Source organism: Apis cerana, linkage group LG10, assembly GCF_029169275.1.
Source record: "Apis cerana isolate GH-2021 linkage group LG10, AcerK_1.0, whole genome shotgun sequence".
Taxonomy (NCBI): domain Eukaryota; kingdom Metazoa; phylum Arthropoda; class Insecta; order Hymenoptera; family Apidae; genus Apis; species Apis cerana.
In genome coordinates this window covers 39,700-57,015 of record NC_083861.1, presented here as the reverse complement: position 1 = coordinate 57,015, position 17,316 = coordinate 39,700, and the positions used below count along the sequence as shown (strand labels likewise).

Sequence of the window (17,316 nt, the reverse complement as noted above, 5' to 3'; positions counted from 1 at the left end):
CTATAAAATAAATATTATAAAGCTTTTCTTTCAATAAAATTATTGAAAAAACTATTATAATTGTATAACAATTTTGTTTAATATTTTTATCATATAATACTTGTTCAAAATTAAAATAAATTGTAAAAAAAAGTTTTCGATTCTGAAAATAGTCGAAAAATTTGATTCTAAAAAAGAAATCCCTCGGCTCTAATTCATCGCTATTTATCACTATTTTCGAATAATTGCAAAAATATTTTATTACTTTATTTACTATTATGTAAAACAATCTATATACAAATAACAGGTTAATAAAATTCATCACATTTAAAATGTCGTATTTCCGATCTAACAATTCTTCAAAATCAGAAACTTTTTATATTCTTTTTTCTTTTAATTCGAAAAATAATTAATGTAAAAATATATATAATGCTTTGCAATCAAATTTAGAAAATTATGCATATATAATTTTTAAAAAATTATATATAACATGATCGAATATCGTATAATTTTTGTTAAAAAATTTAAGTAATCTTATTTAATTTGATATTAATATTTATTTTAATATTGTTTTTTAGTAAAAAATCTTTCCAATTATGGATTCGTATGGATCAAATAAAATAAAAAAATAAATATATTAATTTAATTTAATATATAGCTATTTAAATATATCTTCTTCAATAAATCTAATTTAATTTTGACATATTTTTAAATTTTAAATTTTTGGATTAACGTGTTTCAAAATATTATCAAGATTATTATTATTATTATATATTATTTTTTCTTTTATTAAAATAAGATAATTACGAAATTTATTTTTTTAGATGTAATTGTTTGTAACATTGACTTTTTTCATTTCTTATCGAATAACTCAGGCTGAAAACTTAGTTTCTTTACACGATTATCTCGTTTATTTGTTAAGAAATTAGCATTAAAAAAGATTCCTGAACTTTTTCAAACATTACAATAGAATAATGTAGTAGTCATTTAATATTCTCCCACGAAACATTAATTATTCAATCGAAAGAATTTCCATGAAAATATACTTATATGTATATTTCCATTTAATATCATGATATTCTTATATTTCTTAAACGATGAAACTAAAAGTCGAAAAAATTTTATAAATAAAAAATTATTTATAAACATAATATAAAAAAATTTTTTGCGGTAAATTCAAACTTGCGAATGATGTAATTTTTAATCATAACTTTGTTCATTTTTATATTGCCATATATGCACGTGATTTGAATATGTATGATTAAACGAACTTGAATGCATGCGCATATTTATAACGTGTTCTTAAGTTCTTCGTTTCTTCATTTATTTTTTTGATTAATCTTTTTTCTTCATTTATTATTAACAATTATTTTTTTAATATTTTATATTTTCACCATTAAATTATATAAATAATTATATAAATTATGTAATGCATAATCTATAATATAAAAATCCAATAATATCATAATTTATGTAGATTATACACCATTGGAAAAATATTTATAATCAATATAATTGTTTTGTGTTGTTTTCATAATTTTTATTTTTTATTCTTTCATTCTTCAATTATTCCTTTTTATAACAAATTTTCTTCTCAAATTTAAATTTCAAAATAAATTAAAATCAAATAGTAAAAAATTAAAAAATTTTATATTCGTTGCTTATCAATATATGTGTTTTTTTGTAAATTATAATAGTTAAAATTTTTACATCATCATCAGGGAAAACATTCCTATTACCAACTTAACTGTTATCAATTAGAATTAATTAAAATCATAATTGGCTGCCTTCGTTTCTAACATTCTGACTATCTCAGTTCGTAGAAATATATATGCTTACTATTTGATGGACGCGATATGTGGTGTTTATTGTGCAGGACCGCCTACTACTACTTCAACCGCTACAACGAAGCTGCTGCAAAAAATGGAGATCCAAGCGCTAGACAAGTCAGAGCCTGGCAATGGTGGTGGTAAGACTTGTAAATTTCTCCTCGTCTATTCACGACATCACCACCATAAGCCACTATCGTCCATGAGAATTGGAATTTGAACAAGATCGATAATCTTGTCTTTCTTGCACACGGGATTCCAATTCCCGGACATTCCATGCCCGAATTTGCTCGTAAACGTCCGAAAAGCTTAAATGCCCTAGGCTCTTGATTTTCCCAATTAAGATTTGAACACGTCACAAGAAATATATGATATTTTTTCGCTTGAATGCGGTTTGAGGCTAAACGATTCGGATTATTAAACAAAAGAGATTCACGTGTATTTATCGACTATAACAAATTGTTTTGATTATTTAGAATGTAAAAAAGTTGTAGAAATCAGAGAAGAATTTAAATATTTGCAAATAAGTGTAAATAAGATTCTCAATAATAAAATCAGTTCAAATTCAGCTATAATTCAAAGTAAAAGAAAATCAAGAATATCAAAATTCTAGTATGTGTTTATCTTATTTTCGAAAAAAATTCATTTAAAATTCTCGTGTATATGACAAATTTTTAATTAAAAGTATGACTGAATAACCAGTAAATTTTCTATAACTAAAAAAAGTAAAATAAAATAAAAATAAAATATATAGACAATTAAAATATTTATTTAAATAAATTATCTATCTATCTATATATATATATATCTTTATATCTATATATTTATAGATCGTGCTTTATGTATAAATATAAATGCGTGAAATAAATTTATTTTTACATCGCAATAGAAAATAATCTCAATCATGCAAAATTACAAATAAAATTTCGACTTTTTATGTAAAAAATATGTCAAAAAAAAATTAAAAATTTTGTCATCAAAATTTATTCAAGAAGTAAAGAAAATCATTAAAATTATTTTTTTCATCTCAATATTTCACTATCAATATATTCATGAGAATCGAAAGTATTGTCATGAACACTCGAAATAGTAAAAAAATTATGAATAAAACATTCAGGAATCGTATCTGTTATTTGTCCAAAGTTTTAAATTAATTATTAATAAAGTGTAAACGAGAAGTTAAAGCCATTACTGAAATAATGAAGAATTATTCTCTTTCTTATACGACGATATCTCGCGAATTAATTATCGAATTGAAATAAATTAAAAAAAATTTTAATAGAACAAAATTCCATGTTTTTAATGATTCATTGATTGTAAATCAATATACATATATTGGAATTATAAAAAATTTTTTCAATTTCAATAAAATTTAATTAAAAAAAAGTTTTAAATAAATTATAGATATGATATGATAGATATTATTAATTAATTATAGATATGATAGATTTGTATAGTTTATTTATGGAAAAATATTTACAATTTTATTAATAGGATGTTGAAAATTCATAATTAAATTAATTGAATCTTTTTTTTATTAATTTCGATTGATTCAATTTTAATTACGTTATATTTAAAATTGTTACATAAATTCTATAAAAAAAATTTTTTTATAAATTCAACCAGTGAAAAGATTCTTTATCATAAATATCATAAATATTTAATAATAATAATTGTTAATAACTAAAAAACAAAATCGAAAATATAATTTTCTTATTCTTGATTTTTAAAGACTACAGATTTTTTAATATTTATACAAAAAATTACAAAATATTTTATATACTTAGAAATTTTATTTAAATAAAAACGAAAAAAAATTTTGAAGAGTGAATTCATTTAATTTATTGTTCTTATTTTTTTTCAGTTCTTTGCTTTTTTATTTTACATTGTATACAATATATTCAATATTAATTTATTAAAAATTATTCATGAGTTACTTATTACTAGGATATAATAAATATATTTCTTTATAAAAAAAATGTTGACTTATTAGTTGAATTTAAGTCTTAGTTTATTATTATTTTTTAGAAAAAATATCATCTCTTTTTTAATGATAAAAAAAAATAATTTACAAATATTATAAATTGAATATATTATATATGAAAAATTTATAAGTTTTTGTTTCCATGATTTTATCAATATCAATTTTTAAATTTATTGAAAATATTCATTATTTATACAAATTATTTATACAAATAATGAATATTTATATAATATTACTACACGTGAATTTTTTTTCTGAAAAATTTCTTGAAAAAATCGTTCGCTTCGAACCAAATTTTAAATAATTTGTTTTTGGCATCATATTTTCCGCACTTTATTGCACTTTGTTTGGTCTGAGGCACTAATTCTATTCAATATTATATTATATTATATTAGAATATATTAGCTACATCGATATATTATTTTTTTAAAAACACTGCTTGCAAATCTTCAATTTTTATTTCTCTATTCCATATTTTCAATAAATATTACAATGTTAAAATGTAAATTTTAATTTTAATACAATAATGTAAAATAAATTAAAGATTAATTTTATCAACATCAAATAATAATAAACTATTATTTCATTTATATTATTTATTGTTATATATAATTCAATTATATAATTCATATATAATTATTTAATAATTGAAATATAAAATTCTCTTTTCATTTTTCATTTTCATTGAAAATGATGAATAATATACCATTCAATCTTTTTAAAATTTTTGAATGATATAAATTCAATTGTTTTGAAACTCAAGTATTTTAGCATGAATAACGATTAACAGCGTAACTCGTGTATTCTCTCACGGACAATTAAAATATTTATATGATAATTATAATTGAATATTTCTAGTAAAATAATCTAGTTAAAAACTAGCTCTAGTAAAATAATCAATATTTGTATGCGAAAGAAGAAACACGCATAATATCTAAAATAGCAAATAAATAAATATACGAAATATGTACAATATGTTTTATAATGAAACTATATGTTTCTTCATAAATATTTTATCACGATTAATATTTATATAAATTCAAAGATAAGATAAACCAAACTTGTGAATGTAATAATTTTCTTTCACGTAATAATTTTTTTCAAATGTTAGATCATTCTATTAAAGTTCAATTGTAATTAAAAAAATTATAAATTTAATTTAAATACAAAATATATATATATATAATCAAATTATTGCATTTATAATAAAAAGAAAAACGAATATATAATTTTGACACATAAAAAATTGCCATAAAAAAATTTTGTTTCACTATAACAATATTTAATAATAAATATAGAAAAAATAATAATTATAATTATTAATTAATTAAATTAAGGAAAAAATTTAATATATAAAATAATATTATGTAGAATAATTAATATATAAAAAATGTGAATAATATTAATATATATTTTATACATATTTAATTTATATATTTATATTATATATTTATTTATATAATATTTATATAATATATATATTTATATATATTTAATAAAGTAAGGAATTATATAACTTTTATATATATGTATATAAAATATACATATATATATATATAAAACCTTTATAATATTTATTATATATATATATATATATTACTATAAAATTGTTTAAATAACAAAATATAGATATAAAGGGACTACAAAGAAATTAAAAAATTTCTTTTTTAAGACTAAATTATTAAAACAACATTAGTTGTAAATTAATAACCTATAATAAAATATAAATATTCAGAAAGAATGAATATTTTTATGAAATAATAATTTTTAATGCAATTAACATTTCTTTTTGATTTATTATATCTTTTCTTTTTCTTCTTCTTTTTTTTTTATTTTTGTTTTGCACGTTATTTAAAAATATACGGCAAACGTTCGGAGTAATGAAAAAAGTTCGATGAAATTTTAAAGATAAATATTCTAATATATTCCTTATAGCTATTACAATAAACAACGAATCATATGAAATTTAGTTGGACTTTTCGATTTTCCACGATGCAATATCGCTTATATGGCGTTTCTTATTTCCTCTAAAGAAGTCTTATTTCCGTGGTAAAAAGAAGCTGACGAATTTTTTGAAAAATGAAGTTACTGTATGAAAAGAAATTTTAATATATTAGTTCGAAAACTAATCGATTAAAATTTAATTTAAATTTATACGATAAAGAATTTATATTATAAAGAAATAAAAAAATGACTAAAATTGATAAATCACATTTAAATCGATCAAAAGTTTTACAAAAAATATTTTATTTACAAAAAATATATAATATATATTTGTTATACATTTGTGCGCCAACGTGTATATTTTTAAGATAAAAGATAACTTGGATTGTTAAAGCTTAAGTACAAAATATATAGAAAATATTATTAATGATTCAATTTGATTAAAAATTTAAAAAATGTGAACAAATTCTCTATCATTGAAATTCAAAAAATTATGAAATACTTAAGATATATAAAATATATAAAAGATGAAAAACCATCGTTCTATATAAAAAAATAAATAGCTTTATTATTTGATATATTTTTAAATTAATTAAAATTAATAATTTTTATCTTAAAATATTTTTACTATCTTTTTACATGTGTTTTATGAATTACAAAATTGAAATATAACTAATTATAATAAAATATTTATAATAAAATATTTATATTTATAATAAAATAATATAATTAATTAACTTTAATTTTTAATTTTATCAATTAATTTGAATAGGAATAAATTAGTTATTATAAACTCATATATTTTATATATAATCTAAAATTTCATAATTTTTTTAATTTTTAGAATAGAATACTTTTCTTATAAATTCCAATATTTAATTGAAAAAATTTAATTGAAAATTCAATTGAAAGTAGGATTATTTTTTTAAAGAAAAGAGAATTTTGTGAAATTACAAAAAATAAATTAAATTTATTTTATCTGAAATATTAAAAATATATTGTAATAAAATATTCTAAATATTACATTATCTTTAAATTGCACAAAATTCTAAATTTCACAAAATAAACATAGATGAAACTCAAATTTCTTGTTAAAAATTTCAAGTTTCTCAATTATAAATTATTCTACTGCTTATATATTTTCTTATTTCTTAATATATTTTCAATTCATTATATTGTTTAAGTTTATCATCATTTAAAATAAATAAATTATATTACCTAAAAAGAAAATTTTAAAACCCTAAAAGTAAATGTTTTAGAGTTTTAACAAGTTTTAACAATATCGCATTTTAATATTTTCGTTCATGTACAAAAATCTAATTTTCTCTTCTAAATTGTTAAAAAAAGAAAAAAATAGAAAAGAATAAAAAAATTGTTGAAAATGAGATATATATATATATATATTGTATACATAGTAGATTAATCTTCCGAGTTGATAATCGAGCATCATTGAAAGATAAGATTAATAAACTAACGGTGGTGTAAGTTCTGCTCGAAAGGGATGAAGGAAAACGGGTATTTCCTCTTGAACCTCATCAGCTGGCATTACTACACCATGCTAATAAATAGCCGAAGTTGAGGTTGCATTAATACCTTCTCCTCTTACACATTGGCGCAGGAGTTTCCTCGGTGATATTATCAACCAGTTTGCGAATCCATATTGCGGGAATTTGTTAAAGTTTCCAGAAGAGATACGTAATTTTCTTTTCTTATGAAATTTGCAATATAATAGTGGTTCTAATAAAAAATTAAAATATACAGATCGAAAACATGTATATCTAATTCAATTCTATTTTATTTTCAAAAAATAATCAAATCATAATTTTTGTCTATACCGAAAATAATTTTCGATATAAATAAATTTTTAATATTTTAATAAAGGAAAAAAAGTAAAAATTTAATATTATTAGAAAATATTTTAACATGAAGATTCGTTTTAAATTTACGACAAATTTTTAATATTCAATAAATGAAAATATAAGACAAAAATAAACATTTGATATTCATTTTGGATAAAAATAGATTTATAATTTGATCTTATATAAAATATTTGATATTTTATACGATTATATATATCACAATTTCGACGAGATTGAAATATATTAATATTAATCGAATCTTATAGAAATTTCAATAAATCTATAAAAAAATTCTCTTCCTATTTCATTTATTTTTAAATGTGTAGTAAATAATAAAAAATCTTGAATATTAATTATTACGTATTATTAACTTAACACAATTGAATAATGATCTTAATAATCTACACTAATTAGTTATGGAAGTTAGATCTCGTTTGCATCAGATATCTCTTGAATCATTATCATATAGAATTGCACCAAATCAACAGCATTCAATTCCCTATTGTCTACATGATTATAACCGATAGAAAATTGAAGATTGTTAAGTAACATTATATTAAGTTGTTTATAATATTTTTGTATAAAATATCTATTTACATGTATTATTTTATCAATTTTATATATATATATATATATATAGAGAGAGAAAGAGAGAGAGAGTTGTTTATTATATTAGAAATTTTAATAAATATATTATTTAGAAATGTTTATCGCGAAATCTATATTTTTCGAAATCTTGATCATTTACGAAAAAAAAAAAGATTTTAAACGGTTCAGGGATAACAAAAATTGATATTAAAATGATTATAGTAGATAAGGTGATCGTCATTTTATATAAATAATCAATTTATATAAATAATATCATTTTATATATATAATATAAATAATTTTTTTATATTTAATTTTAAATAATTATTTTTTTTCTATATCTTTCTATATTTTCTTAAAAAATGAAAAATTCCCAAAATTATTTTTACTTCTTTGACTTGAAAGATTTCATTAAAGCTTTTATTTAAAAACACGACGATTAAAAATATATTTCAAATATTAATATAATAAATATAAATGTTTCACTATTTTTTTCCAGAATTATAAAGTGTATTTAGAATAAGAAAGAAAACATTTTTCATCGGAGATAATAATTTAATCGTTCGAGCCAATATATTTACGCGAAATATGATACACTTGTTTTATAATTACAATTTTTTCCATTGAGTTAATATTAATTTCTCAAGATATTCCTTTGTTGTAGAAGAGATTAATTGTTCCTTCGTGTTTCATTTGACAATTAATTCAATAGAACATATTTCTCATTTCTTTAACAACTTCTTTTATTAGGTATAAAAAAAAATCTTAAATGCAGACATTTTTTAAGCATTTTTTCTATTTCTTTATTTTTTGCGTCATTCTTCTCTCTCTCTCTCTTTCTCTCTCTCTCTCTTTCTCTATCTATCTATCTATCAATTTATCTATGTATCTATCTATTCTTAGCAAACAATTAAATCAATCAATAGAAAATCAATAGAAAAAAATTCTCTAAAGTAGCAATAAGAACATTTTCTATGGTAATGGATAGAAAATAAAGAAAAGCTTACAAATAAAAAAATAATTATCCGAGAAGAGGAATTGAAAAATTAATTTTTATTGTTAATAGAAATTTTCTCCTGACAAAGATAAGAATGAGAGAATAAGAATAAGATACAAAGAGGCCTAGTTCGTGGAATGCATTGCATTAATTTAAGGATATGCAATTTATATTAGCGGTCTATGATTTAGCATAACATCGATATTACGGATAAAATATAGTAGCTTCGTGTCGTATCATATCTCATAAATTTTTGGCGAGTTGTAATCAAAGCTTAACGCCAACTAAGAAAAAACTAAAATAAAATGATATGTATAACTTCTAGATTAAATAGTATTTCTCTATGATCGAATCATCGATATATTTATTAATTTTTGACGATTAACAACCGATTGATTAGTTGTTAAATTGAATTTGAAATAAATAATGCAAATTATGAGAATTATGCAAACTATTATACAATTATTCAAGGGCGAAAAAAGTTAAAAGATGCTCTTTACATTACAATTCAAAAATAATATAAAAATTATTTTATTCTCTCCTTTATGATATTTGATATTTGATATCCTATTAATTTATTTTTAATTCTATATCTTCTTACTCGATTGCACTTTCCTGTCAATCATTAAAAAATTCTTATATAATTAACATAATTTGTTTTGTCTTATTTAAAAAAAAGAAAAAAATAAAATAAAATAATTATAATTATACATGTATACTTAATAAAATAAAAAATTAATGTAGATTCAATTTTTTTTATAAAATTAATAAAATTTTATAAAATATAGAAATAAATTAAAAATATATAAATATATAATTTATATTCTTCATATATATAATTAAATTAATATTATTAATAAAATTTTGTAAAATATAGATACAATATACTAATATAGATATATATTTTTAAATAACTTGATAAATAAAAATATAAAAATTTTACAAGTAAATTTTACAGATTCTAAATTATCTAATTATCCTATTTAATATTATATTTCATAATTTCAAAAGAATCTGTAACGTAAAACTTGAAAATTATCAATTATCTTACAAAGCCACATTGTTATACATAATCGTTGAATATTTTTTATATTTATGTTTCAGTTGATTTTTTAAGCATTATACCAAATTGCACTTGATATGTATTAAGAATTATACACATAGTAATTAGAAAAATATATTGAAAATATGTTTCTAATAAACATTAACATTTATTAATGATTATAATAATATAATTTCTTTTAATACAAGTTATTAATTTAATTGCAGGAAATTTGGCTGGTCGATTGTCAATTAATGTTCTGCTAGTTATAATACATCTGACACTAATCAACATATTTAATTGATCGTTTAATTATTAGGTAAGTAAATGTGATATTTAAGTAAATGATGTGATATTTTTCGGAATAAATCATTTTAAAATCAATTTTATTTCATTCAATATTTAGCATTACAATTAAATTAAGTCTGTCTATTTAGCATCAATTTTATCTATCTCTGAAATTTTATATCAAGTTTTTTAAACAACTTTACATCTCTTGAATAAAACATTAAATAACTTTTTTTAAAAATTTAAAAATTAAAAATTAAAGATATACGATGCAAGTAGTTTCCATTTGATCTTTTATATTTTTCAACTAATGATCTATTTTCAATTTGACAAAGTTTAATTTAATTCTAAGTTTAAACTTTTTAATATTTTTTGAACCATATTTTCAAAAACTTCTTGCTTCGAAATAATTAATTAAAAAAATTAATTTACATGTTTATAACACAACAAATATTTTTATTTTTAGCTTATGCTTTGAAAATGTTTTAAGTATAAAAACTCTTTAATAAATTATCATTTAAATTATTTTTCTTTTTATATATATATTTTTATATATAAATTTATTATATATATATATTGTTATATATATTTTATATATATATTTATATATTTTCAATCTTCTTCAACTTTAAATTATGCTTAACCAAAAAATAAATTCGTGTAACATTACATACATTATTCATAAATGCAATATTGCATTTAATAATTAATAAAGTTAAATAATTAGATATTTAATATATACAAAAATATTTCATTATATAAAAATTGAATGAATATTCATTTAAAATTTAACTTATTACATCTTAATTTAATAATAAATCGTATCCTAAAATTATACGATGAATGATTATATTCTAAAAATATGATTTTATATTTTAAAATTTGAAAACAGAAATAATTAAGGACAAATTATCCACTATACTAATTCTTTATTGAATGATTGAATATATATATTAAAATATATAAAAATATATAGATTAAAATTATAAAAAAATAAGTACGGAATAGTTTAAATTAAAATATGAACAGAATTGATTATCCTAGAAGTATTTATGTATTTGTATAAAATTTAAAATCAATGAAAAAAAAAATATATATATATATATATTAAAAGAATAAAATATTATATATATTAGATAAAAGATAGTATAGTCTTAATTTAATTTTTAATATGAAAAAGAATTATTAACGTGTAATAAATCGAAGAATATTGTCATATAATTTTAAAGTTATCATCATATTTATTATTAAACTTGTTAGAGTTATTATCATATACATTTAAAAAAATTTTATTTCTTGCATTTAAAAATATAAATTCATTTTAATTCAATAATTCTAAATTCATTATTGAAATTATTATCTGATTTCAGGTCACCGCCTAAAATGGAATTTGAAATGATTTGCGAATATGTACGTGTGAAAATCCATCATTTCAATTTATCATCTACGCCTAAAATACTTATTGACAGACAGTGTGCCCATTTTTAATTTGTTTCACAAAATACAATAAAATCAGGTGTCGAACGTTGAGCATTGATCAATATTCACATTCATTGTTCACATTATGAAATTTTGTTTATAATATATACAAAGATACATCATAACGCGTTTATGGAATATTATTCACAATGAAATCCTAATTTATCATAACGTTTAGCATGGATATAACTTAAGAAAAAAAACCAAAGATACAGAGATCGAAAATCAGAAAGAATAAGAAAAGGAAAAATTTTTGCATGGTGTTTTTGTAAATAACGTTCGAGATTTAATCATATGATACTTCGAATTATATTGTAGATTGTATTTGTTACTCTTCGTGTTACATCAGATTCATAATATATTGAATAAAATGTATGGAACTTTAAATACGATATACAGCAGATAAGATATATATGAAAATGATATGATGAAATAAGACACAAAAAAAGAAAGAATAAGACCGAGATAAATATATATTGATTATACGTAATTTGAATGTGTAATTATTTTAATATGTGTAAATAGCTACGACAATATGCGGTATCGAAATGCGAACAAAAATTATAATGAATATTTAAGAAAAAAATAATATAAAGTGATAACATCCTTGCTCGAGAAAACGAATTGTACAGTTTCTGCGATATTACGAATAATTTATTATTGTACATGTTATTCCTAATTGCGAAACAATTATCTATAATTATAATAATGCAAGAGATATCTTAACAGAGAAAAAATAATTAAGATTATTTCGATATATCAGAACGACATTATGCTAGTAAAGTTGCACTAATATGGATCAGTTTAATTTTTCGATCAATTATAATAATATATTAAAAAAACTTGGAAAGTTCACTCAGATATTTTTATCTTTCTGATTTAGTCGATCCAATGAAAAGACCAAAAAATTAGCATTTAATCAATAAAATATTTAATTACTATTTTTATTGTTGAATACGAATTGTACCAAAGATAAAAATGTGAAAATATTGAATAAAAATTCAAGCTATGTGCACCAAAGTACGTGATTTATTAAATTAGGCCTAATTTGTAATATATATTTGCTTATATGCGAGAAATATCAACCAGCTTTTGAAAAAATTAACGTTAATGCTAGAACTATCCAATCAAGCAAATATTTTGTTTTTATTAATTTTATTTATTAAAAATATAAATATTTTTAAAAAAATTATATTATTGAAATTATTATTAATAATAATTAATAATTATTAAAAATTAACATATCTCATTAATAATAGACGCATCTTTATTATTCAATTAATTTTTATTTATATAATTTTATATATAATTATATACACGTAACGTAAAGTTATTTTCATAATATTATTTTATTCATTATTATATTATTTTATATAAATTATTTTAATTCTTATTTATTTTACATATATACGTAATTATAGATATATATAATTATAGATATATATTATGGACAAGTTCTAGCATTAATCCTTTAAAAGTTAAAATTACTTTTCGAATAAAGAAGAAATATATATTCTTTATATATATTTGAAATAAATAAAATGTATTAAAGCTGCGTTATGTAATTAATCGAGTCGTTAACCGAATTTAATCGTTTAAAAAGCTTATATTAATCGTTTAAAGCTAAATAATGATGCACATAATGAATAATATTATAACTAATAATACTAAATAAAAAAAAATAAAGAAGGAAAGAAGAAAAAGATTATAGTTGTTATAATTGTAAATAAATTCTCTATAGCACTTCTAGTCCTTCAAATATGAGAAGTCTGTCAAACAAAGAAAAAAAAAAGGAAAGGAAAAAAGAATTCTGTATTATAATTTCATGTACAATATTTCTATTTATACAAATATTTAAAAAAAAAAAAGAAAGAGAAAGAAATTTTCATATCTGAAAAGTGAAATACATTTCTGTATTTGTATGTATGTCATTGAGCAATGTACCTATGTCATTGATGAATATTTTAAAAAATATTCATATCTTTCAAAAAGATGTCTAATTTAAAATAATCAATAATTAATATCTTTTTTGACATGTTAAAAAAATGGAAAATAACGAGACAAAAAGCATTATGCAAGAACGAATAAACGAATTGAATTTAATTTCTGGAGGACAATATTGGAAATGTATATGTATATGTAACGCGTGCCTCAAATTAATATAGAATAGCTGATAATTTCTTTTTTGCAATTTTAATAATTTAATATTTATAATTTAATATTTGTTATCTCGTTAATATTTTTAATAACGACTTGATTATTCTTAATTATTATTCATTTTTCTATTTTAATTAATTCATATTTTTGTTTCAATGTCTTTTCTAACATTGAAATCATTCAATAATTCTTTCAATTATTAGGGAATAATTTTTTATCGAAGATCGAGCACGCGATTTCAATTAACAAATTTTAATCTTTAATTTAAGCGTCTCATTGTAAAAAAATTCTTTGTTTCTCGATGTTTTTTATATAATATTTTAAAGCAATGTTTTTCGTAATATTTAAAACTTTGAATGAAAATGATTTTAATAAATGAATTTTGTTCAATTTCAGCGATATTATTTCTTGTGTTTATTTTTTTTATTTTCGTTTTATTTCTATCACGTTCATTATAAAATATTTCATTTTTATTTAATCTATTTTTATTTAACCTATTAAAATTTTGATATATTTGATTAAAATTTTCTGTCTATTTTTCTATATCATAAAAGTTAACATACGAAAACTTATTGATTACCCTGATAATAATCCTTTGCAAATTACTCTAAAAAGATTAATTAGTTCAAGCAAAAGATTCGTAGTCAAAATGATTTTGTAAAACAAGAGTATACATGAACAATTTAACGATTCCGACAGTGTTCAATTGAACATATTAAAAAAAAAAAAAGTTCGCCATAGGCTATATACTCATACGTAAAGGGTTGAACTTTCTAATTCTTGTATAACAAAGATTAAAAGAGAATAACATACAATAATATTTATTTAATTATTCGCGGTAAATGTCAATAAAATAAATCGATAGAATCTAAAATAAAATCTAAAATAAAATACAATTATTTACATGAATTCTATTAACCTTTTGCGTCTGTGTACTTCGTATTATCGTGTAATTAATACCACGTAATTTTATACGAAGCCTTATGTCTTATAATTACTTCTGTAAATAATGCATGAATATATTAAAATTCACTTATACGTATAGGGATTGTAAAGAAATTTTCAATACAAATTTTATAGAATAATAGAACTTATTGAAGAGAAATGAAAAATATTTTAATAATGATAATAATTTTTATTTAAAATAATATTTTCCACTTAAAATACTTTTTAGCTATTTATATATTATTTAGAAATAGATAATGTACATAATTTTGTACATAATTAAAATAAAACGATTATCAAAGTTTAGAATTTAAAAATTTTGTCAAAATTGTATTTGTATGTTTTAACAAAAATTAATAACTTTCTTTAAAAAAATAACTCGTAGAAACACTTCTCTTTAATTTCAATATGTTCTATCGATATATACATATAAAACTTGTAATCATAATTTCTTTACTTCTTGTATACACATCGTAAAATATTTCAAAATTGAACAGAGCATTTCTAAAAAAAAATATATATCGTTCACAAAAAATAAAAAAAATTTTCATGAAAAATATATTTTATGATTTTTTGATTTATTAACGAATGATAAGAATTAAGATTTGAAATAATGAAAAAAATAGATTTTAAATATATCTTTTAAATATTTATCGAATTAATTATATAATTTTTATAATAAAAAAAATACGAATATATATTTGTTTACAATATTTCCTACAAAAATGAAAAGAATATATGATTTTTATGATTATCTCTCTTAATATTATCTCTGTGTAATTTTGAAAAATATTATTATATATACATTCATGTGTACGTACATCGAACTCGAACAATTCACGGATATATAAAAAAAAATTTATTATCTGAAATGATCAATGTAATAAAAAAACAAAAAATAAAAATATTTCGATAATGAGAGAGAGAGAGAGAAAGAGAGAGAGAGAGAGAGAGAGAGAGAGAGAGAGAGAGAGAGAGAGAGAGAGAGAGAGAGAAAGGGAGAGAAAAAACAATATTAAAATTATTTACCATATATTGTGATATCTAAAATAAAATCAGATAATAAAGTAATAAAATAAAATAATAGAAAATTATTAAATGATAATAATAATTTGAAATAAAATACTTAATATTGTCGAGATTGCAAAGAATTATAATTAGTTTCCACATTCTCAGAATTACATTAACCAAAAAAATGAAAAATTTATTCAACATAGAAATATTCAATTAATATAAATCGTGTATAGTTTGTGCCAGATGTACGTTTTTATGCTGAATCACAATTAGCAAACGCGCAATGAATTCGCGACCAATTGTATTAACGTCGTATATAATTGTAATTCATATATTGTATGTATATATCTGTGTATAAATGCGAATTAAAACAACTATAGAGATAGATTATTTCGTACTAAATACAGATGTAATCAATGTTTTACATAAGGAATTGCATTTACAAAGTGTACTCACTTAAGTCTATAGATTCGAACAATGGCAAAGGATTGTTTACCGATTTTGTTATTCCTGTTCGACACAACCCTTCGTTTCATTCCATTATCAATTTTCAATATACATATATTATACTATTTAATACGATTTTAATTGCATTTAATATCTAATCAGGATATAAAAAAAACAAAATCATTTCTTTTTTATTATTTAATTGAAAAATTTTATTATATAATTTTATCCTATAATTTATCTCATTTTTACAATTCAAAATATTATTTGTTTTTTTCATTTTAACAATAATATGAAACAAAAATCAAAATTTAAAAAATCAATGAGAATTATTATAAGAATGTATAAAAATAATAAATTGAAATATAAAAACTTTATTATTTTAAAAAATACGAATTAGTATATTTTTCTCTGTATCGATAGTCGATAATCTAGAAACTAGAATAAATTTTCAATTATACCATTACTATAATAAATATTTCTTTTTTTTTCATATTTTAATTTTTTTTATAATTGATTTATTTCGAACGAAGTTATTTGATATAATATTGGAAAGAAAATTGTACGAATTTTCATTAAGATTCATTATCGTTTTATCATTTACTATTTATTTATATAAATATAATATGTTCTTAGTAATATAAACCTTATTTAAATAGCTTTAATTTAAACAAATATTAGAATAATATTTGTAAATAAAGAATTATAAATCAAAATTTATTCGAAATAAGATAATAAATAATAGGATAATAAATTTGATAAGA

The 17,316-nt window shown here is 19.2% G+C and overlaps 1 protein-coding gene across 2 annotated transcripts in view; it reads left to right on the top strand.

Annotated features, from left to right (window-relative positions):
* LOC107996020 (uncharacterized) overlaps positions 1 to 16,088 on the top strand; it is a 30,705-nt gene extending 14,617 nt beyond the window's left edge. Inside the window, exons 4-6 of one of the 2 annotated variants that reach the window (XM_017053869.2) lie at positions 1,856 to 1,948; positions 10,450 to 10,541; positions 11,881 to 16,088. In XM_017053869.2, the coding sequence (XP_016909358.1) occupies positions 1,856 to 1,948; positions 10,450 to 10,526 (170 nt within the window). In that variant the 3' untranslated portion in view covers positions 10,527 to 10,541; positions 11,881 to 16,088. The remainder of the gene's footprint in view (positions 1 to 1,855; positions 1,949 to 10,449; positions 10,542 to 11,880) is intronic. The other variant, XM_017053871.2, reaches the window with a different exon arrangement.
* Positions 16,089 to 17,316: the final 1,228 nt, after the last annotated feature.